Source organism: Fundulus heteroclitus, chromosome 16, assembly GCF_011125445.2.
Source record: "Fundulus heteroclitus isolate FHET01 chromosome 16, MU-UCD_Fhet_4.1, whole genome shotgun sequence".
NCBI lineage: Eukaryota > Metazoa > Chordata > Actinopteri > Cyprinodontiformes > Fundulidae > Fundulus > Fundulus heteroclitus.
Window position 1 is genome coordinate 221943 of NC_046376.1, and position 24700 is coordinate 246642.

The 24700-nt window shown below is 42.9% G+C and overlaps 1 protein-coding gene across 6 annotated transcripts in view; it reads left to right on the forward strand.

Annotated features, from left to right (window-relative positions):
• Positions 1–19650, forward strand: part of LOC105920555 (globoside alpha-1,3-N-acetylgalactosaminyltransferase 1) — a 44992-nt gene extending 25342 nt beyond the window's left edge. For 4 of the 6 annotated variants that reach the window (XM_036148158.1, XM_036148157.1, XM_036148155.1 and 1 more), the window contains 8 exons: positions 2920–2955; positions 12583–12636; positions 14649–14681; positions 14746–14880; positions 14957–15089; positions 16039–16234; positions 17935–18154; positions 18230–19650. In XM_036148158.1, the coding sequence (XP_036004051.1) occupies positions 2920–2955; positions 12583–12636; positions 14649–14681; positions 14746–14880; positions 14957–15089; positions 16039–16234; positions 17935–18154; positions 18230–18368 (946 nt within the window). In that variant the 3' untranslated portion in view covers positions 18369–19650. The remainder of the gene's footprint in view (positions 1–2919; positions 2956–12582; positions 12637–14648; positions 14682–14745; positions 14881–14956; positions 15090–16038; positions 16235–17934; positions 18155–18229) is intronic. The other 2 variants (XM_036148160.1, XM_036148159.1) reach the window with 2 other exon arrangements.
• Positions 19651–24700: the final 5050 nt, after the last annotated feature.

Consider the following 24700-nt stretch of genomic DNA (forward strand, 5'->3'; position numbering starts at 1 on the left):
ATTCAATTCAATTCAATTTTATTTATATAGCGCCAAATCATGAAACCTGTCATCTCGAGGCACTTTACAAAGTCAAGTTCAATCATATTATACAGATTGGGTCAGATTATACAGATTGGTCAAAAATGTCCTATATAAGGAAACCAGTTGATTGCATCAAAGTCCCGACAAGCAGCATTCACTCCTGGGGAACCGTAGAGCCACAGGAAGAGTCGTCTGCATTGTTGATGGCTTTGCTGCAATCCCTCATACTGAGCAAGCATGAAGCTACAGTGGGAAGAAAAACCACCCATTAACGGGAAAAAAAACCTCCGGCAGAACCGGGCTCAGTATGAACGGTCATCTGCCTCGACCGACTGGGGTTACAGAAGACAGAACAGAGACACAACAAGAGAGACAAAAAAGCACAGAAGCACACATTGATCTAGTAATCTGTTCTACATTAGATGGTAATAGCGGGTGAGCCGTCTTCTCTGGATGATGTCACAGTTAACAGAACGCCAGACCAGGTGTACCTACTATGAAGAGAGAGAGAGAACAGAAAGTTAAAGCAGAAATGACAACACATAATGCATAATTGAAGAACAGTAGAACTCAATATAGTGAGAAAATTAGATCCTGATATACTCCAGTAACCTAAGCCTATAGCAGTAAAACTATAAAGGTAGCTGAGAGTAACATGAGTCACTAGTTATAATTTTTGTCAAAAAGAAAAGTTTTAAGCCTAGTCTTAAAAGTAGACAGGGTGTCTGCCTCACGGACCAAAACTGGGAGTTGGTTCCACAGGAGAGGAGCCTGATAGCTAAAGGATCTGCCTCCCATTCTACTTTTAGAGACTCTAGGAACCACCAGCAGACCTGCGGTCTGAGAGCGAAGTGCTCTGTTAGGAACATACGGGGTAATCAGAGCTCTGATATATGATGGAGTTTGATTATGAAGGGCTTTATACGTTAGAAGGAGAATTTTAAATTCTATTCTTGATTTAACAGGAAGCCAATGAAGGGAAGCTAAAATTGGAGAAATATGATCCCTCTTGTTGATTTTCATCAGAACTCTTGCTGCAGCATTTTGGATCAGCTGAAGGCTTTGAACTGCATTTTGTGGAATTCCTGATAGTAAAGAATTACAATAGTCCAGCCTTGAAGTAACAAATGCATGGACCAGTTTTTCAGCATCACTCCTGGACAGAATGTTTCTAATTTTGGCGATATTCCGGAGGTGAAAAAAGGAAACTCTGGAAACCTGTTTAATATGGGATTTAAATGACATGTCTTGGTCAAAAATAACACCAAGATTTTTTACTTTATTACCAGAGGCCAGGTTAATGCCACCCAGATTAAGTGATTGGTTAAGAAGTTTATTTTTTGAGGACTCTGGCCCAAAGATTAAAACTTCGGTCTTGTCAGAATTTAGATGCAGGAAATTTAAAGTCATCCAGCTTTTGATGTCATCAAGACATGACTGCAGTCGAAGTAATTGATTGGATTCATCAGGATTTATAGATAAATATAGCTGAGTATCATCAGCATAACAGTGGAAATTAATCCCATGCTGTCTGATAATTTTGCTGATCGGAAGCATATATATAGTAAATAGAATTGGTCCAAGGACTGAACCCTGTGGTACTCCACAGGTGACCCTAGAGTTTGAGGAAGATTTATTATTAACATGAACAAACTGGAATCTGTCTGACAGATAAGATTTAAACCAGCCTAATGCTTTCCCCTTAATCCCTACAGTATGCTCAAGTCTTTGTAGGAGAATATTGTGATCAACTGTATCAAACGCAGCACTGAGATCTAACAGGACAAGAATAGACACAAGTCCATTATCTGAGGCCATGAGAATATCATTAGTGACCTTCACCAGAGCTGTTTCAGTGCTATGATGAGCTCTGAAGCCTGACTGAAACTCCTCAAGTAGGTCATTACTTTGTAAATGTTCACAAAGTTGATTAGCAACTACTTTCTCAAGAATTTTAGATAAGAAAAGAAGATTAGATATAGGTCTGTAATTTACTAACTCATCTTGATCAAGAGAAGGTTTCTTAAGTAAAGGTTTAATAACAGCTACTTTCAAAACCTGTGGTACATATCCATTTACTAAGGATAGATTAATCATGTCTAAAGTAGTGCCACTGATCAGAGGGAATACCTCCTTAAACAACTTGGTTGGGATTGGGTCTAACATACAGGTAGAAGGTTTAGATGAAGCTAAAATTTTAGATAGCTCAGAAAGCTCTACTGCTTCTAAACAGTTCAAACACTGCGCAGATTCTAAAGATTCCTCCAATGCTGCCTCACTTACTGAGGACGAGGTAATCATGTTTGGGAGGATGCCAATTATTTTATTTTTAATGGCATCAATTTTATTTATGAAGAATCCCATAAAATCATTACTACTGAGAGCTAAGGGAATGGATGGATCAACAGAGCTGTGGCTCTGGGTAAGTTTGGCAACTGTACTAAAGAGAAATCTAGGATTATTTTTATTCTCTTCAATTAATGATGAAAAATATGCTGCTCTAACTCTGCGGAGGGTCTTGTTATACAACAATAGTCTGTCCCTCCAGATTAGGTAGGATTCCTCTTGGTGTGTAGAGCGCCATTTTCTCTCCAATTTCCTAACATTGTGCTTCAAGGAACGCAGCTCTGAATTAAACCAAGGAGCCAGCTTTCTGTCAATAATCACCTTCTTAATCTCCTTATAAAGGAATTTTGTACTCACTGGAATTGAAATTCCTTAAAAACTTCATTTATTTATTGTTTCCAACACAGAAACTTTAAAATATAAGATGATGGGAAAAAAACTTTTTCAATACTTTTCATTGTCTTTACACAAAATATTTAAATTGATCCGAAGAATAGCCTGTAAACTGGCACCACTTTACATTCTCTTTGCGTGTTTTTGTGTCTGCAGATTCAAGGAAGGCTTCTGTGATTCAATGACAGAGCGGTGAGTAACAACCCGTTGGGCGTGACCTCAACAAGGCAAGGCGAGTTTATTTCTAGAACATTTCATTAACAAGACAATTCAAAGTGCTGAACATAAAAAGAAAACATTCCAGAGGAAATGCAGTGGAAAAACAGCAGCAGGTCAAGATATCAGACAAGGACCACAAACTTTAACATTATCCAGTGTTCACAGACATTTTTAACACCTCACTGGCGACATATTCTGTGCCAGCCTGCTTCAAATCCTCCATCATTATCCCTGTTCCCAAGAAGCCAAGGACCACAGGACTTAATGACTTTAGACCAGCTGAATGTGCCTGACTCCACCTGCAGGTGGATCACAGAATCCTGTCTGACAGGAAGCAGCAGGTGGATCACAGACTTCCTGTCTGACAGGAAGCAGCAGGTGAAGCTGGGAAAACATGACTCTGACTCCCAGCTCATCAGCACTGGTTCCCCACAGGGCTGTGTTCTTTCTCCTCTGCTCTTCTCCCTGTACACCAACAGCTGCACCTCCAGTCATCAGTCTGTCAAGCTCCTGAAGTTCCTGACGACACCACTCTCATCGGACTCATCTCTGATGGTGACGAGTCCGCCTACAGGTGGGAGGCTGACCATCTGGTGACCTGGTGCAGGGAGAACAACCTGGATCTCAACGCTGTAAAAACAGAGATGGTTGTGGACTTCAGGAAGAACTCAGCCCCAGCTACCCCCATCACCTTCTGTGACTCCACCATGGACACTGTGGAGTCTTTCTGCTTCCTGGGAACTATCATCTCCCAGGACCTAAAGTGGGAGCTGAACATCAACTCCCTCACCAAGAAAGCCCAGCAGAGGATGGACTTCCTGAAGAAGGCAGCTGAATGCTGGTGAAGATTCTCAGTCATCCAGGTCATGGTCATTCCAAAAAAGGGTAAAAAAACAAAGCAACTGGACTTGTTTTCTGTAGTTGAAGACGTTTTGCTTCCTCTCCAGGAAGCGAAACATCTTCAACCACAGAAAACAAGTCCAGTTGCTTTGTTTTTTACCCTTTTTTGGAAGGCAGCTGAAGAAATTCAACCTGCCAAGGACAATGATGGTGCAGTTCTACTCCTCCATCATTGAGTCCATCCTCACCTCCTCCATCACCATCTGGTATGCTGGTGCCACCGCTAAGGACCAGGGCAGACTGCAGCGTGTCATCAGGTCTGCAGAGAAGCTGATTGGCTGCAATCTTCCATCTCTCCAGGACCTGAACGTCTCCAGGACTCTGAGGCGTGCAGGAAGATTGTGGTTGATCCCTTCACCCCAGTCACAGACTATTTCAGTCACTTCCCTCTGGCAGGAGGCTGCAGTCCATCAGAACCAGAACCTCACGCCACAAGAACAGTTTTTTCCATCTGCTACCGGCCTTATGAACAAGGCCAAGAGCCGCCTGTGACCGTTGACCCTGTCTCTCTCCGCCGTTCAGGTCTTACAAGCTTCTGAGTTACATTAACGCACAGTTTACTGAGTGTATATAGATCCTTTTTACTTCTTATTTTTTGTCTGCACCATCAACACCAAGTCATATTCCTTGTAAGTGCAAACCTACTTGGCAATAAACTTAATTCTGATTCTGATAATTTAAAGGCAACTCTAAACTAACAGGTTTTTAACCTTGATTTAAAGGAACTTTAACTTTTCCAGTTTTCTGAGAGTTTGTTCCAGATCAGTGGAGCATAGGAACTAAATGCTGCTTCTCCATGTCTGGTTCTGGTTCTGCAGAGCAGGCTGGAGCCAGAAGACCTGTTCTCTACATTCTTAGTCTTAGTGGAAGGACTTCAGAACCGGGTCCATGTTCTCTACGTTCTTAGTCTTAGTGAGGACTTCAGAACCGGGTCCATGTTCTCTACGTTCTTAGTCTTAGTGAGGACTTCAGAACCGGGTCCATGTTCTCTACGTTCTTAGTCTTAGTGAGGACTTCAGAACCGGGTCCATGTTCTCTACGTTCTTAGTCTTAGTGAGGACTTCAGAACCGGGTCCATGTTCTCTACGTTCTTAGTCTTAGTGAGGACTTCAGAACCGGGTCCATGTTCTCTACGTTCTTAGTCTTAGTGAGGACTTCAGAACCGGGTCCATGTTCTCTACGTTCTTAGTCTTAGTGAGGTGCACAGACTGCACCCCTGCTCATGGAGAGATCTATAGAGCTAAATCAGCGACAGCTGACAATGACACTGAAAAAAAAATGTGGCAAGGGAAAATAAAACGTTGTAAAATGAAACATTGAAAAGTTTGTTAGAAAGTAGAAAACTTATGATGATATTCTCATTTTGTGCTGCAGCTTTTATTCAATGAGATGTTTTCATTGTCACTACAAGCTTTCACTGTTTTGCCGTCGGGGGCGGGGCTAAATCGAAGACCCCTTCATGGCCCCTCCGTTTTTTCCGGTACTCCTTGTCGCCTACTGGCAGTGAACTTATGGCAGCTCAACCATCATCATAAGTTTTTACTTTCTAACAATGTTTGACTTTTCAATGTTTGCTTTTCCAGTGTTGGTTTTTACAAATCTCTTTTTCAGCATCACTAAAAGCTGCCACAGGTTTAGCTCCAAAAGGTTCTTTCTTGTTCTGCTCAGTGAAGGCCTGGATTTCTAGCTGACTCCAGGTCAGTTAAAGGCGACTCTTCCTGGTGCCGTTAACAGCGGCTCAGTCGGACTCAGGGGATTTGAGCCGTTACCCACCCACCTTTCACTAACCAGATGTGACCAGAAACCAGTTTTGTCGGGGATTATCTTTCACCTTTTGTTCTGACCTTAGGAACAGGTTCTGTTTTTAATACAAATAAAACCACTCACACCGGAAAAGACCAGTAAAAGACGTTATTTTATTAATAGCTGAACCAACAAGCATTTACATGTCTGTTTATATTTTATATAAACTCAGAGCAGCTAAGAAGAGTGGAGGCTGCTCTGCAGGTTCTTGGTCCATGGATCCTGAGGCCACCTTGTCTGTTCATTGTTCGTTTTCCTGTTTGACACCGATGCCTTCTTTAGTGCTCACAAACACACAGGATTTAAAGCTTGAAAGACTTTAACTGCTTTCCTGCAACGCCCTTTAAAATATCCCAACCAATATCTAAGATTGTACTAAGCAACTTGTTACTCCTCGTCGATGGCGGCCTGAATGTTGAAGATGAGAAAGCCTTTATGAAGCTTTCAGGGCTTAATTTTCGTTGGTGTCCATTTGGCTCGACACGGTTCGGGTCGTTTTCCATCACATCTAGGTACAGCGTTAATGTGGGTGGGGTCGTTGTAGCGAGGTGATATTACCTTAACGTTGGACCCAGATGGGGCATCCACAGGTTTCAGGTAGTTTCTCGGTGTGTTTGGGTTCCTTTGAATTTGCTAAGGTTCTCTTTGCCCTGTTCTGCTGGATGCTACAGAGTTCTGATAGTTTCTGCTCCAGTGGGCGGAACCAGGTGCTGACTGGCATTCGGGAGAATCAGGAGACGATGACCTGAACCGGCCTGACCCGTTCCGCCCATATCAGGCTTCATACCACCCCCCACCCCCACCCCTGCAGACGGAGCAAAGAAATCAGAATCTCCTCTCCTTTTACACTTTGCAAAAATGTGTAAAATGCAGTGCAGAGATGCACAGCAGGGTTTTGCACCAGACCCCTTCTAGAGCATGTAAGTGAGAAAGTAAAAAAGGAAATGGGAGCAGAGTGGGAGAGGCTGAAGAAGAAACAAGCACTGGTCACTGATTCAGCAGAGTGCATTGAAATGAAGTTTTTGTTCATAAAGGAGCAGAGAAGAAATAAAGACTAGAGGCGAACAGTGAAAAGTTCAGCAGCTGATCCTGCACCATAGTTTAGTAAGGAGGTTAGTCTCACTGTGAGGAACCAGGGGTCAAAACTGACTCAATTAGAGAAAGGTTTTAAGATACTGACATTTTCTGAAAGATGTTGAAATGAAAAATAACTTTAATGCTAAGATCTCCTTGAATTCAGATTTAGTGTACCCTGCGTGAACTCTGATTCTAAATTCTAAAATTATTGAAACCATTGTTATATTATTGTATTTAACTTTGTTTAACCTGGTAAAATCCCACTGAGTTTAAGAAAAATATGTTATGTGAATATAGCCAGTGCAATAGTCAATTGGTAAATTAAAAAATGAAGTGGGTTTAAATTCATTTTGTACAAGAAAGCAGTGCCAGTTCAGTGAGTAGCAATAGCTCCTGCTGTCATGGAGGTGGTGAAACGCCAGAGCAGGAACCTTAAGGTAGCGTGTAAGAGAACAAAACCCAGCTGCAGGTTCTAAGGATCTGCTGGTTGGGGGCCTGAGACGTGGGAAATTCCCTGAAATATTGTCCCAGTCTGCTCCTGGGTGGAAGTATTTTGAAGTAGGATTCTGTAGACTTTGATTTATCGTCCAACCCATCAGAAAAGATAGCTTTTTGTCTTTGGTGTCCTCCATGGTGAACATGCCGTTATCCACTGAGTTGATCTGCTCGGTTTCTTCTTCTTTGGTCTTATCTGTGGTCCTGTTGCCACTCACAGATCTGGGCCAGTGCTTACGTGTTGTTCTGTCATACAAATTTAGAATGTTTCTTTCCTTGTCCTTGTAGATATTAATACTGGGCCTGCTCCTGCTTATCTCTGAAGGCCCGTCTTACCCCGGTTTAAGATTTGGCAGTGAAGGAGAAACATTGATCAGAGGCAAACATTTAAAATATGCATATTTATTTTATTTGGAATTCCAAAAGGAGACACAAAACTTAGATTACCATTTCGCTGTATTCAGTATATTACCTCCTGCCCCACGGTGATGCAAGTGATTCTGTCTGCCTCACACTACTCTGAAGACATCTTTTAAAAGACTAACTGACCTTTCTGATTAGTTTGTTTGGGGGGGGGGGGGCAGACTTGGAGGCTATCTGTTCTCAAACAAAGAGGCTGTTCTTCTTGGTAAAAATTGATTTAGTAGTAAAACCTGTCGTATCAGGGGTCAACCCAAAGGACCTCACACCATAAACCCACTCTCAACACATCCTGCAAGCTGCGTGTTTACTTTGCCCTGAAGGGGAGACACAGTCTTAAAGGCCAGACATTCAGTATTACTTTCATACAAATGCCTGATTAATGTAACAACTTCTCCTCAACATCCTCCATATAGAAACTGATTATTATTCGGGAACCATGATTCTGTCTGCGGCTCCTTTAACTAAGCACTTAATTTTAGATTAAGAAGCATTTTCATCATTTCGATGTTTTGTGAATGAGGCCGCAAGGGGGAGTAAAGTCAACCCACCACTGTTACCCGACAAAAGGAGGTAGTCATAGCACTGTATCACCTTACTTACAGGTACATCAGTAGACAACTTTACATCAGAGACGACATAAATCACATGTGGGGTTCTCCAAGGTTCCATCCTGGGTTCCTCCTGTTCTAGATCTACATGCTCCTCTAGCTCAGATCATAAACATCATCAGCTACCATCACTATGCAGACGACACACAGCTCTACATCACCATGTCACCAGGTGACTATGAACCAGTTCAGCCTCTGAGGAAATAGAAGAAATCAATGCAGGAGGAGACAAAATGTTCTTTAACTGAATAAAAACTGAAGGAATAATTTCTGGACCAATAGAGGAGAGATCCAGAGTTAGCTCACAGCTTCAGCTGCTTCAGCTAGGAACCACTGATCAGGCCTGAAACCTGGGAGTAGTGATGGACTCACACCTGAACCTCCATCTGAAGACAAAGTGGACCTTCTAGAACCTGGAGACCATTTCCAGGATTAAAGGACTGATGTCTCAGCAGGATCTGGAAAAACTAATCCATGTTTATCTTTAGTAGAACTGATCACTGCAACGGTGTTTTCACAGGTCTGCCTAATAAGTGGATCAGAACGCTGCAGCTGATCCAGAACCTGCTGCCTGCAGTAAAAGTGTTGAAACCCAGGGTTCCTTTAAATCAAGATAAAAACCTTTAGAGATGCCTTTAAATGTTAATGTTTTAGTTTGTAGTCCAACTTATCTTGACCTGCTGCTACTATTCCTCTAAGTTTTTTTTCTTTTCTTATGTTCAGCACTTTGAATCGTCTTGTTACTGAAATGTGCTACAAATAAACCTGCCTTACCTCTAAAACAGTTTTTAAATATTACATGAAAGTGCTGTGTCATCTCGGAAGGTGAAACTTGTATATTTTACAGAATCATCACACACATGATTAAACTTTCAAAGCCTTTGGTTCTTGTCTCACAGATAATGAAAACCCTAAATTCAGTGTTTCATAAAATCTGAATACTGTAAAAAACGCATGGTGTCGCACCCTGATCAGCTGATTAACTCAAATGACCTGCGAAGGTTTCTTTAGCCTCTAAAGGTCTCACTCTGGGTCAGGAGGCGACACAATCTTGTCGGGACTTTGATGCAATCAACTGGTTTCCTTATATAGGACATTTTTGACCAATCTGTATAATCTGACCCAATCTGTATAATATGATTGAACTTGACTTTGTAAAGTGCCTTGAGATGACATGTTTCATGATTTGGCGCTATATAAATAAAATTGAATTGAATTGAATTGAATCATGGGAAGGACTGCAGACTGGACAGATGTCCAGAGGATGGTCAGCAACACCTGGACGCTGGATGTTCAGAGTTCTGTCTCCAGCGTATTAACAGAAAGTTGAGAGGAAGAAAGAAGTGTGGTAGGAAAAGGTGCGTCAGCTACACGGAGTACCGCAGTTTTAGAGGATTATAATGTGTATTTTTCCTGATATTTGCATCATATCACGATGAATGAATGGGTGCATTCTTTACTGATGGGTCCAAAGTGATATTCTAATGTTACGAGACACTAGTTTTTGGGTTTTCTTTACATGTAGCCATAATTATCAAAGCTACATTAAATAAAAGCTTGAAATATTCAGCTGTGTGTGTAATGAGGCTATGAGGCCTAAATGACTTTTAAACATTTATTAATTTCTTAGATGTGTGCCAGGGTAAGATGGTTGTGCAGCTCAAGCTCATGATTTAGCAAAGATAGATGGATCTGTGAGACCAGCCAGAAGCAGATTACAGGCAGAATAAAAACAGTGAAACACACTCACAGACTAATTTATTTATTTATTTGTAATTTTCTGAGAATTATTTCATGTGTAACACTATGTTGACCCAGCTGAGCTCCTCTCAGCTTCTCCTTTGGTTCTGCCCGATTACTTTTTCAAAGCTCATGTGAAATATCACCGGCTGATTTATGAACAACCACAGGCTGCTCAGCTTTGTGGATTATCACGTCTAAAAGTGTTCCTGGTGTTTAAAGTTAATGATCAAAATTAAAGGATTGATGACTTTGGGGATTTTAAGAAGAAGTCTGTTTCTGTTTTCTGCTTTTTTAGACTTGATGGACCGGTTGGCTTGTTGCAAAGCAAATAGAAAATACTGAAGGATGAGATTAAATGATGTTTTCTGTTAGCTGGAAAGTTGACACAGGATTTAAGTCAACTTATCCTGCTTCCTGGTACTTATTTGTTGCTTTGAAGGAAACGTGCAAACCTTTTACAATTTCCTGGAAAGCCTTTCAGAATGGTAGTCAGGAAGTTCAGAAGATAATTTATTTTCATATTTAGAGGATACAGTCTGTTTCCGCTGTGCAAACCAACAAAAACATCTCAAAACAAAGCATGTCACTACGCAGCTCTTTTAAAAAAATGTTTAAAGCAAAGCTGGGACCTCTTCCAAGCGGCCAGAAAGAGTCTAAAGGTGAAGGGAAACAGCTGAATCATGAGCTGCTGTGGGCTTCCTCTGGAGCAGTGTGAGCAGGGCAAACCCACACGATGCTGAGGAAGGCCCATATGGGTCCCATAGACAAGTGACCACTTTGGGCTCCTACGGGGGGACTCTTATGGGTGAACTGCAGCTAAACTCATCCTTTCAGGGGTAACAATGTGCATGCTTACCCCATATTCCTCCTTTTGGACTGATTTGAAGGATTTCTGTGTGGACTGTTTTCCTTTAGCAGGAAAATCAGGATTGTACCATTGGCCCTAAAGAATGTGAACTGGGCTTTGGATAATGAGGAAAATCACACTTTTAAGCATGGAAATACAAGGACTGATTAAATTTATTTTTATTTTTAGTGCTGTTAATCCTGCTGAGCTCCTCTCAGCTTCTCCTTTGGTTCTACCCGATAATATTTTCAAAGATCATGTGAAATATCGCCGACTGATTTAAGAACAACCACAGGCAGCTCAGATTTGTGGATCATCACGTCTAAAAGTGTTCCTGGTGTTTTAAGTTAATGATCACAATTAAAGGAGTCGTTCAGTTGAGAGGATAGATGACTTTGGGGAATTTAAGAAGTTTCTGTTTCTGTTTCTGCTTTTTTAGACTTGATGGACCGGTTGGCTGGTTGCAAAGCAAACACAGAATACCGGAGGATGAGGTTAATTGATGTTTTCTGTTTAGCTGGAAAGTTGACACAGGATTTAAGTCATCTGAAGACTGACGGACCATTTGAATGGTCATTATTGTATTCCTGGTACTTATTTGTTGCTTTGAAGGAAACATGCAAACCTGTTATAATTTCCTGGAAACCCTTTCAGAATGCTGTGCAAACCAACAAAAACATCTTAAAGCACGTCACTATGCAGCTCCTTCTAAAACGGTTAAAGCAAAGCTGGGACTTCTTCCAAGCAGCCAGAAACAGTTTAAAAGTGATGGGAAACAACTGAAGGCCTCTGGTTTAAGTTCTGTTAAAAAAAGCACTTTTTGCAATTTCGATGATTACATTTTATTTACACATTGTCTATATATTTGAATATTAAATAATCCTTTAATCAAAAAAGTAATACACAGATACGATATAAATATTCTCCACTGTTTTGCGAAGCAGGGAAAGGTAGGTAAATAAATACATCAACAGTTAAATTACCATATTTTCAGCATTACTTTGAGTTTTTTTACATGTTTTTTTTTTACATGTATTTAAAATGTAAAATTAACGTTTGTTTTTTTAGTTGGAGATGCTTGTTCATTGAGGCATGTTACGTTATGAAGAATATCTCTTTATAGAATAATGGAATAATTCACGAAATGCTGCACTAATTACTAAAATAATTGATAGCGGCATACTTAAGGTTTTTGCAGTTTTCATTTTTAAAATCATCCTACTCAATCACACACTTTTTAATCATGCTTTTGTTTCATAATTAATAACTGTACATGTGCCTGATGTAAATTTGCCTTTACTCCAGTCTTATTCTCATGGCTTGATTTCTCACTCTGGGGCAATAAAATATGTTTTCTCCTATTATGTCTGTCTCTCTGTAGAGATATATAGATATAGATATTGTAAAACCACTTTAAAATGCAATATTTGTTGTCTATTTTTTTTTTTTCAAGAGTCAGGAATTCACACTTTGCATGACAACAAGATGTTTTGCCTGCTCCTTCGTTTGTGCTGACGGTTCCCAAGATGCTAAATAATCTAAACTATAAGAATATCGCCTTCATTAGATAATTTTGACATACCTTGGAGATTTAGTCTCCAGGCAGAATCACTCGTCTGTCAGCATCTGGCCCAGAATAGCTGCAGGTTTCAGCCATCAGCTGTAGAACGTCGCGATGATTTCACGTTTGTGCATGTTTTGCAGATTTGTGAGTGAACACTTCAAGAGTCCTGACTCCCACCTGGTGGCAACGGATGGGTGAGAGGATGTTCCCTATAGATGGCTCAGTGTGCAGCTTCTCTGGGCTTTCTCTTTGCTGCTGAATAACATTGCTCTGTCCTCTTCAGCCATTTGCCTGCAGGTTGTGGAGGCAGGGCAGCCTTGTGCAAACATCTCATAGTTTTGCTTTTAGTGATTCAGACTTTCCTGTAATCCTTCAAAGTGTTGTTGCTTAACAGCTCCTCAGGCTCCCTGAAGGTGTGTCTGGGTTTTTTCTTTGGGTGCATTCTTCTCTGTCCAGTCTGTAGCACAAAGCGTTGTCACACACAGTCCATATTGTGATATAACTGATACTAAAAGAATAAATCATTTGTGTCATAATAGAGAAAAACTGACCCAGGTGTATTTGCCTCGGCCTCCGCCACTCAATTGGAGGCTTATGAGGAAGATAATAGCAGGTTGCTACAGATTCCTGCAAGGCTGCAGGGATCTGTAGCAACCTGCCCCGCTGCTGCAGTTGATCACTGGAGAAAATATTGTGCAAAAATTAAAAAGCTGAAATGCTGCCAGGCTGCTGCTGAGTATATTTGCATAGACCAGATTCTTGTCTTCACTGTAGAAAATGTGTTTTGTATGCAGCAGATTGAAGTACAATTTATTTTAGTTTGAGTTATTCTTTTTTTCTCCTCACTAGTGACGTTTATTTTACGCAACAACAAATCAACAAGCAAGCTGAGGCTCAGAGAAGCTGACTAAAGATAAGAATTATAATTAAAGAAATTGTCATGAATCAAAGCTGCATGCTTCTATAAAGGATATTAATCTTACATTCATTAATATCCCATCTATTGTTTTACCAAACAGGGAAATGACACTTAATATATTTTCTGGACTAGGGCTGAACTGAGCCCTCCTAATTGGTTGTGTAAATAAATTAGATTTTAAATTTCTGTACAAAACTTTAGTGACGCTGCAGCAGGGAACCTTTAGAATAAATTCAGACTGTCTGATACAGACCAGTTTGAGGAATTTCAGATGTATGTCTGGAACATGGAAGTACCCTGGTACTTTAAACAGGACGTCTGTCTTTAAACAATCTGGACTTTGTCTGTGTTTCATTTAAGCTTCTTGATCAGATTTATTCCATTGAACACCGGACATAAAAAAAAACCTTAAAGAAGCATTTAAAAAAACAATGTAAAATGTTAAATTATCAGTTTTAAATGCAAACTGGACATATTTAGCACACAAAGAAGTCACAAGATCTCGCACAGTCACATGACTACTAGAAAGTTGTAGTTTTTGCCAGAAAAAGCCGTTCCTCCCTCCTCTCTGTGAAAAACGGACTGGCGATTTATCTCCAGGGCAATGAGGAATCATCTCCAGAGCAGCATGGTAAGACAGGAGCGCTCAGGCCTCCTCCCCTCTGGTCCTCCTCACAATCATCTCCAGGATCAGGACGGAAGAGTTTGGAAATACTGCCACCTTTGGGCTGTTTGCAAGAACAACAATCTCCTTTTTCTTTAATCCGGGAAGAAAAGATGTTTGAGTTGAGTTACAGCAGAGACCCAGATCCAGAACTGACCTCATAGTTTTATAAAGAGCAAAACAGATCAGATGATTAAAGCAGAACCTTGATCTGTGCTCAGATGTGAGGAATCGGTTCAGAGAAGCTGACTCAGTTGGTTCCAAAGATGGGGAAGTCTGGGTCCGGACTGTGGTTCCTGGTGTAGATGTGCTCTGGGTTTTGTGTGACTTTGCTCTGCTTGTAGTTAGTTAAAAACGTTGCAGCTTCTGTGTTTTTAATGTCTGTCGGACTTTAGTCTGGGGGTTTGGTCCCTTCTGCCTGAAGCTCCCGCCTGCTGCAGCTTGTCTGAGCTGCTCCTCTACCAGAACATGCTCCTACCATGAAGGTGTGTTCCTTCACTTTAGGGGTCAAGCTACTGTAAATTCCTATTTAAGGCTCGGTGAACTCTACAATACTCAATGAGTCCTACAGGATGTGCTGGATGAGCCTAATTTGGGTTTCCGTGGTTCTGTCTGTGTTTCAGGTTGCAGTACCAGCAGCCGAGCATCACGCATGGGTGAGTATGGTTCTCTGAGTATTGTTCTCCTCGTTCTGGCTTCCCTAACGCTGGGTCTCTGCAGTCGGACAGACATTGTGTCATTGACTCCCTGGTTGGCGCCAATCGTCTGGGAGGGAACCTTCAACCCGGTTCTCCTGGACTCCGTCTACCAGAAGAAGAACATCAGCATCGCCGTGACGGTGTTCGCTGTGGGGAAGTAAGTGTGACGTCGCAGTGCTGTGTTTCCGTCTGCGTCCACCTCTGATCAACCAGGGCGTGTCGCTCCTGCTCAGGTACATCATGTTCATGAAGGACTTCCTGGAGACGGCGGAGCAGCACTTCTTCGTGGGGTTCAGAGTCCATGTCCACGTGTTCACCGACCGGCCGAATGAGGTGCCCAAAGTCAAAATGGCCGATGGCAGAGAGGTAAGTGGAGCCGAAGGTGAAGGACTCATGGTACGCACACAACATTTAGTCACATACAAACCGTCATCCTCTGTGTATTTCAGGAGGATTTTATATGATAAACAGATGAAAGTAATGTAGCAGATGTGAAACTGTCCATCAGAGTAGAACCACTGCTGCTGCAGATCCATCCTATTCATAGAGCACATTTAAAAACAATGTTTCCACACTGGAAGGAGTCGGCTGATCCGGTGATGCTGCCCATAATCCTCCTTCGCCGTTTGCTACCTGTAGGCGTTTCTTGGCCAATAAAGACGTCTATTAAAGCCGACCAGTCGTCAACTCACACCTGCTGAAGACTGAAGGCATAAACGGGGCTAGCAGCTACAAACTAACTAACTCCTGACTTGCATAGCTCCCAAATTAAATCAAAAGTTCAGAGTTAGATTGTGTTAAGGTTCTGCGGGGAATGGGTGCTTTGGTTGGCGAGCTCGGCCATCTTCTACGTCTCTGTAAAGCCTCTGTTCTCCTGGTTTATTTCTTCACCTGTCGCTGGGGAGGATCCTTTAATCTCAGCATGCACTTTGCTCAATAAGCTGTGAAGAAGGCTGAAACAGCTCTGCAGAAGGCGGGGCCTAGACTAAGCTCTGGACGGACATCGCGGTCAATGGCTCACTTGCATCCTATTCAATACGGGCTTTTTAGGTGTCTTATCAGTTTCAGTTTATACCAATTTTGACACAAATTATTGTCTCAAAAAATGTTTTAAGGACCTGGAGAGGACCCTGAGTTCACTGGAGGGACTATTCATGCTGATCCAAAAACTTAGGGTTAGATTTGTGTTGAACTATCCGATGAAATCCGTCTAAAATACATTGATGTTTGCAATTATAACTTGACAAAACGTTAAAAGATCAAGATGCATGAAAGCTTTTGCAAAGAACAGCTTGTCTTCATCTTCTTCCTTCAGCTGAGTGTGCATTCTGTGCCAAACTCCAAACGCTGGCAAGAGATCTCAGCCCGACGGATGGAAATGATCCAGAAACTGATTGAGGAGAAACTGAAAGGCGACGTGGATTACATCTTCTGCCTGGATGTGGACTCCAAGTTTCACGGCCGCTGGGGGACCGAGTCACTGGGAGAGCTGGTGGCGGTCATACATCCTGGTATTGCTTTCAGTTTTTCTTTCTGGACTCTGTGTGTGTGTGTGTGTGTGTGTGTGTGTGTGTGTGTGTGTGTGTGTGTGTGTGTGTGTGTGTGGGGCAACTCCTGAACGAACATTTGTCTTTCGTTCAGGAGTTGCATCTTCAGGCCAAAGTGAAGAGTTTATCTGGATGTAATATTAATCTCAAATCTCGGGTGTTTCACTCAGAGCGGTCTTTTGTGTCAGCTCTGGATGTTTTGGTCTCATTAATTTCTAAAGTCTTCAAACTTTTGTATTATTATTATTACCGTATTTTTCGGACTATAAGGCGCACTTAAAATCCTTAAATCTTCTCAATAGTTGATGGTGCTCCTTATCTATGATCACTGTTGTGATTACTGACTGATTTTATGTGCTACAATGCGCTCAGAAATCTGTTAAAATGTGTAAATATGACTTTGGTTAGCAATAAAGTCGCTCCCCTCAGTGGATATTAGGAGCATTACGGTACACTGTCTCACTACCTGATAGGACCCCTGAGCTGTCTACCAGACTGCCTGACTGTAATGTCTAAACTAGAAGTGCATTCATGTAAGGCAGCCTGGAGTACGCGCTAGCAACAATAAATCTAGTAAGTTAATTCAATATAAAAGTTTATTTTGGCCTTCTGTTAGAAACAGGGCAGTGTAGTCCAGCTACTCTGTCCTCCTGACCGAGACAATTAACTCTGCCTCTCAGGAGAGAGCGACGTTAAGGAGGAAACACACCGGATGTGTGCCTCCTATGCTTAGGTTAGCTTCTCATTTTAACCAGTCAACAAGTTTACACCAGAAGCATAACGCTACGCGACGGCTAAATTAGATTGAAATTCTAATTTCTGATGCATATGCTTTCCTGTTTGGCAGGGAATAAACGGGAAAACAACATCCTGTGTCAAAGTTCACTTCTGGAAGTATCCCAAAAGAATAGTGGTTAAAAGTAAAGCGCCATGGATGATGTAGTTGTGACAAGCTAACAAGCTAAAATATGTGATTTCTAATCAGATATTGTCAAGACATAAGGTGATCAAAACATAGTATATACAGTATTACTGATATTTTAATACCTTTTCCATATATGGCTGATAATTTGTTTTTCTTTTATTACTTCCCTTCTCTCTCGTCTGGTGTAAATTTACGCTTTTAAAAACACGGCCATAAGCTGCACCGCTTGCGTTATGCGGCCAGTGTATTTCCTCCTCAAGGTGACCAGATTTGATTTCTCTAATGGAAACTGGGAACATCTCTGATTTAGTTGGGTTGGTTTATTTTTTCTGAACTGCGACGCCGACGGGGGGGCGGTAAAGGTGTGTTCGGCAAAGCTGTGCTACGTCATTCCAAAGAAAAGTAAAAAACAACTACGCTACCCTACTACGTTGGGACAGTGGCTGGACCGGGTAAATATCTCTTGTTGCACTAAACCTTTTTACTCCATCATGATTCACTGAAATCAGGCACATTTCTGGGGACAGGTCATCCAAAATGGGAACTGTCCCTAGAAATCAGGGACATGTGGTCACCCTACCGGAGGGGCAGAGTGATGTTACACACTTGGGAAGAATATGTGATGCGTCCTATAGTCGAAAAATTACGGTATTATCATTATTGGTATGTGGACTCTTTGTAGCTAAAGTCTCCACCTGCCCAGGTGAGTTTAAGGTCTGACTACCCTCCTTTTCTGCAGGGTACTACAGGGACCACCGCGGCAGGTTCCCTTACGAGCGACGGTCCGCCTCCAGAGCCTACATGGCTCCTGATGAGGGTGACTTCTACTACTGCGGCGGAGCCTTCGGTGGCCTCCTGAAGGAGGTCCATCAGCTCGCCCAGACCTGTCGTAAGAACTTTGAGGACGATGCCAAGGAGGGCATTGAGGCCGCCTGGCAGGAGGAGAGCCACTTGAACAGGTAGGCGGGGGCAGCGCACAGGCGCCAGACCTGGTTGTATGACGTGGTGATGTAATTTCCTGTCTTTGTGTGTAGGTACATGTGGATCAACAAGCCCAGTAAGGTTCTGTCCCCCGAATACCTGTGGCAGGACTTCAAACCTAGAAACCCGGAAATTCTCATCATCAGGTTCTCTGGGGTCGTAAAGAACTATAATGATATCCGACCAAACTGAGCCGATCGGTTCTGAACAAGCCGGACTGGACCAGCCAGGAAGTACTGCACACAGCACCGTCAGAACTTCCAACTACTGTTACGCTAAATATCTACCTCCAGACACACTGTCTCTCTGACCCGACCCATCCACATCCACACTCAGGGCCTTCAGTTCTTCTTGAACATGTGCTATCCTCACCCCATGGATCCATTCAAGTGTTTCACTGGTTTATCTGTCAGTCTGTTTAATGGGACCCAAAAGGTCCCGGAGTTCTGTTTCAGTTCTGCAACCCAAGCTGCTGCTGGTTCGGACTTCTTCTGCAGATCCAGTAATTCTGATGCCAATGCTCTGTTCTCACCCTGACCCATGCAGCTGGTGAACAGGCTTCATAAGGTTCTCTGTTGGGTTTGTCCTCCTCATTCTTTGCCATGAAAACCCGGTTTAAAGGACCCGCCGTTATTAATGTTCTCACGGATCACAGATAAACCCACAGACAGTACGTGAGGTAAGGCCAGGGACCAGGGTTCTTTTAGAACTTTCTTCAGGGTGAATCCAGGGGCTTATCTCCATGAATTCCTCCTAGTTTCCTCCAACAACTGGGATGATCCTCCTGAGAACTGATCTGAGAGCAGATTCATTTCGTTTACTCGTCAGGAAAAGTTTTAGGTCAAGTCCACTTGAATTTTTGGGGTCCTGGGAGATGACTGGAGTTTGCCATCCTAAATGATGAGATGTGAGGGCTCCTCAGGATCCTCCTGTAACCCTACAGACTCAGGAAGCTGAAGGAAATCTCTGTTTAACATCCAAATAAAAAAAACTTTAGTTTCTCTCTAAGGCATCACTGATCCATTTTCATAATTGCAGATTAAAGATAAATTTCTATAGGTACAGATTTCAATAATGAAAATGTGGTTTATTGACTCCAGTGGAACTCATTCCCCAACAGAATCCGCTAAATGTTATTGGGCAGCTGGTCTGAACTTCACTCTAATTATATATATATATATATATATATATATATATATATATATATATATATATATATATATATATATAGTGTATACGTCAACAAATTAAATTACATATGCAACCCGAGCCTTTACTGATTATTTATATGATTAAGAATGTATACCATGAAGAGGTGGCAAAAGAAATCATTTGGGGGGATGTTTTGGATTGTTTTCTTTTTTTAAGTTTGCAGTTTAACGCACAGACTTAAGTTTGTTTCTGTTTGGGTTTGAAGCTTTTCTGTATAAAGTGTGATTGTTTACCTGAAATAAAAGTTAAAGCTGTCAGATTAGAGACGTTCTCTTCATTCTGATCTCCAGAGCATTTAAATTCAGGATTTTATAGATTCAAATCTATAACAACCTCCTGGTATCCGACACAGCGTCAGATGCTGCTGAGGTTCTGGTGTTGCACCGAACTCCTCCTGAAGGTTCCTTCAGAGTTCTGCAGCATTTGAAGGAGCCTCGTGTCTCCTGACCTGCTGCGACGTCATCAAATACTGGAGATGTTCCATCAGCAGATCCATCTTCAGTGTGGAGGCTTCAGTCTGCACTGCAAGGGAACTAAAAGTAAAGTTGAAATTAGTTTATTTGTCCTTGATTTGAGCAGCTAAATAAGACTATCTGTCAGTGGAATATGATTTCTTCCACTTAAAATAAGAACAACTCATCTCCATCATCTTATTTCAAGTGCAGGATATCTATTTATCTTATTTTAGGGGTAAAATACTAATTCCATCGGCAAATAGTCTTATTTAGACTTGAACAAATTTCTTTTTTTTTTTTACTTTAATTCCCTTTTTGCAGTGTGAGATCCAGTTCTGCAACATGAGGAAAAGAACCAGGCAAAGACAGACATCTGTTTGGGTTTTTGGTCCTGAAGGAGGAAAGTTAGACAGAGCGCCTCCATCTGGCCAAAGCAGGTCATGCATCAGGCCAATGGGAGCAGCTCTATTCATAAGGCTGGACCCATCAGCTCCAGGTCCAGGTTCTGATCCGGTTTACGTGTTTGAACCGTGATTCTTGTGTTTGGGGTTTAACCTGACATTAGCTGATGTTTGATGGTAACTGGTTCTTATGTCCTCCTGACTCAGGGGCCTGTAACCTTTACCGTCTAAAGGTCCATTTTTCCTTCAGTCTGCTTTAATTAAACTCGTTCAGAGCCGCAAATGTTGCCTGGTTTTTAAAAAAAAGACAAGTTATAATATTTGATAAAGATCTGCTGTAGGAAATATGTTGTCATCGTTAAAGAAACACCCTTTTATGTCTATTTTGAGGTTTAAAAAAAGAGGATGGACGGGATCTTATTTGTGGATGATGATGTAAAAAAAATGATTGTTCCAACATAATGAAAAAGTATGGATTTAAATTAAATATTACTGGCACTTTTTTGCATCATTCTGTTGTGAAAATTAAAAGCAATTACTCCAAGAAAAAACTGCTAAAACCTCCATTTATTATCATTATTACATTTAAATACTATAGTAAAAATATAATATGAAGCCAAAGTTAAGAGCCACTTGCAGCTCCAGAGCCACAGCTTGCAGGCACTTGTCCTGACTCAATCACTGGACTGCCTTCTGATTGGTTCACTGATCGGCCAAAACATTATGACCACCAACAGCTGATATGTGGGAGTCAGGTTCTCACAGGGTTCCTGCATGTTGACGAACCTTCTGGTAGGTGGGAGTCCATTTTAGAAACGTGTGGGAACATCGTAATCTGATGGTTCGGCTGACCAGCAGCTTCAGTGGGTCAGCACCATTATCACACATGGATAGCCTTTAGAGCCTAAAAATGTATGATTAAAAGAAGCAAATTATGGAGAAAGTTAAAAAGTTTCCCTGTTGGCAACTAAATCAGAGGCAAAGATGTAGTTACTGCAGTTGGCCTGCAGGAGGCAGTGCATCTACACGTTCAAATGTTCCTCAGGAGTTTGTGTCCAAGCTGCTCCAGAACATCTTTGTTGGACCTCATTCATGCCATCCAGATGTGTCTCTGTCTCAGTCAGAACTCTGGAAACTCGTTTGGTTTGTTGGAGAACCTTTATGCCATCCAAACAAAGCCTTACTTTTAGGTTTGAACTTTTCCCCTAATACTTTTACGATGTGTCGCTAAATGTATCAGGTCTTCATTAACGCCTGACTCAGAACAGAACTGATGTTGTGTTTTTCTGCAGGATCAACAAAGTCCTGCGTCTGCGTCCTCCCTGATGAAACATCCGGTTTGTGTTTGCCCGGAGGCTGCAGGGAGAGTCTCGTTAATGGTCCTAATCTGTTTGACATCAGATGAGTTCTCTGATGGGTCCTCGTTATCAGCCCCACCGCCGACCCTTCACTCGTCACACAGCAATCAGAGTCTTCCTGCTCGGCCCTTCATCTATCTCTACTCACGCAGAAACATCCTGTGGAAGCCGCACCAGCTCATTGACGGCGTCGGGCCTTCAGCCTGCCCAGTCCCTCACTCCGACATCAGGGTTCAGGTCCCCTGATCCACCAGCAGACACGATCTTTGATCACAATGGAAGCTAACGTTGGAGCCAAACTAGCTTCTTAAAGAAACGGTGCAGATTAGTTGACATGTTGGAATGAGTTGACATTAACAGAGCGAGCGGGGCAGGGATGCGTATCAGTCAGATGGTGGAGATAAAGTTATTAGGAAGAGCTCCGTTCTCTGCATGTACAAACAAACATGGAGCTTAAGATATTTCACCTCCTTTAGCGAGGACATTGACCCTCATGTTCACATGGAGCGACCTGCAGCTGAATGCTGAAACACGTCTGAGCCGTTCCGTCTCCCTCCACCTGCCTCCTCCTCCTGAATCCTCTCACATGCATCGACCCGCCTCCCGTTCCTGTTTTCCCCTCACCACAGCAGGTCCAGCTTCCTCACCTCACCACTTCACCGCTCCCAGACCTGAGAGACTTTCCGGGACTAAAAGAACCACGACCAGAAGCTCATTCCCTCAACCAATGCCTTGTTTTGCTGTTAATCCCGTCTATAACCTTGTTTCTTATTGTAACCCTGAATATTTAAGCCTCTCTAACCCAGGAGTTGGTGGTTGAGCTCCTTTACATGTTCTTTGTTGGCTGATTACGTCACAGCACTGGGACAAAAGCAGTTTATGACTAACGTGTCCCGTAGGTCCAGTGTATCCTTTGTGGTCCACCATAATCCCATGATGCTTTGCGGCTTGAAGAGAATTGTCCAAAAGGAAACGACAATGGCGGAGCGGAGTGAAAAGCTGTGAATGAAGTTGGATATCTTATGCTTTCTGTGGGATAAGAATAACCTTTAAAAAGGTTCTTAGGGAAGAAGTTAGCTATGTAAACCTGAAACATCTGCCCCATGTGTTGACACGTCGCTTAATCTTAAAAATGTTATACCTACACAGTCTGTGTGTTTTCCTCCTTTCTTGGCTTCTCTTTTAAATTTTAGAACCCAACCAGCTCTTTTCAAAAAGCAGCTGAAGTCGTTTCTATACAGAAATTAACTAATTATCTTGATGTTTTAAAGTCCTTTATCATGTTTTATGAAGTGTTTTGTTATTTTTATCAGAGAAAAGTGCTATATAAATAAAGATGTGCTCACTAAAAGCTGAGGCGGTTTCATTCCAAGTCAAACCTGCAGCCATCAGCTTAAATCCAAACGTTTCGTGCACCACTTTGCTGAAGGAGTCTGAAGAGTGTTGACCCTTACCTTTGACTCCCGTCGAGTGCCTGCACTGATCTGGATCAAAGCCCGGCGGAGTAAGAGCAACATGGAGACACTGTCATAGCAAAGAAGAAGCTGGGCTTCACAACAGAGTCAGTTCTGATTCTGGACTCTAGTTCTGCTACATCTGTGGAAACTTCTCTTGTTTTAATGTGATCCTTTAGTTCCAGCAGGATGACGGTTATGCTCAGTGCTTTACATGGAAAAAACGAAGAAACGGTACTCCACTCAATGTCAAACGAACATGTTTTTATATAAACCCATCTAACTAAATGTCTGTAGTTTTATCCGTCCGTCTTCTTCCGCTTATCCGGGGTCGGGTCCCGGGGGTAGCAGCTTCAGTAGGGAGGCCCAGACGTCCCTCTCCTCAGCCACTTGGGCCAGCTCCTCAGGAGGAATCCCAAGGCGTTCCCAGGCCAGCCGGGAGACATAGTCCCTCCAGCGTGTCCTGGGTCTTCCCCTGGGCCTCCTCCCGGTGGGACGTGCCCGGAACACCTCACCAGGGAGGCGTCCAGGAGGCAACCTAACCAGATGCCCGAGCCACCTCAACTGGCTCCTCTGGACGTGGAGGAGCAGCGGCTCTACTCTGAGTCCTCCCCGGACGACTGAGCTCCTCACCCTATCTCTAAGGGAGAGCCCAGACACACTACGGAGAAAACTCATTTCAGCTGCTTGTATCTGGGATCTCGTTCTTTCGGTCACGACCCAAAGCTCGTGACCATAGATGAGGGTAGGAACGTAGATCGACCGGTAAATCGAGAGCTTCGCCTTTTGGCTCAGCTCTCTCTTCACCACAACGGATCGGTACAGTGCCCGCTTCACAGCAGACGCTGCACCAATCCGCCTGTCGATCTCCCGCTCCATCCTCCCCTCATTCGTGAACAAGACCCCAAGATACTTGAACTCCTCCACTAGGGGCAGGCACATCCTGCCCCAACCCGGAGAAGGCACTCTACCCTTTTCCGGTTCAAGACCATGGTCTCGGATTTGGAGGCACTGATTTTCATCCCGGCCGCTTCGCACTCGGCTGCGAACCGCTCCAGTGAGAGCTGTAGATCACGCCCTGATGAAGCCAATAGGACCACGTCATCCACGAATAGCAGAGACGCAATCCTAAGGCCACCAAAACGGATCCCCTCAACACCTTGGCTGCGCCTAGAAATTCTGTCCATAAAAGTTATGAACAGAATCGGTGACAAAGGGCAACCTTGGCGGAGTCCAACTCTCACCGGAAACGAGTCCTGACTTACTGCCGGCAATGCGGACCAGACTCTGACACCGGTCGTACAGAGACCTGACAGCCCTTATTAAAGGGTCCGGTACTCTATACTCCCGGAGTACCCCCCACAGGATCCCCCGGGGGACACGGTCGAGTGCCTTCTCCAGATCCACAAAACACATGTAGACTGGTTGGGCAAACTCCCATGCCCCCTCAAGAATCCTGCTGAGGGTATAGAGCTGGTCCAGTGTTCCACGGCCAGGACGAAAACCACACTGCTCTTCCTGAATCCGAGATTCGACTATCCGACGGACCCTCCTTTCCAGAACCCCTGAATAGACCTTACCAGGGAGGCTTAAGAGTGTGATTCCCCTGTAGTTGGAACACACCCTCCGGTCCCCCTTTTGAAA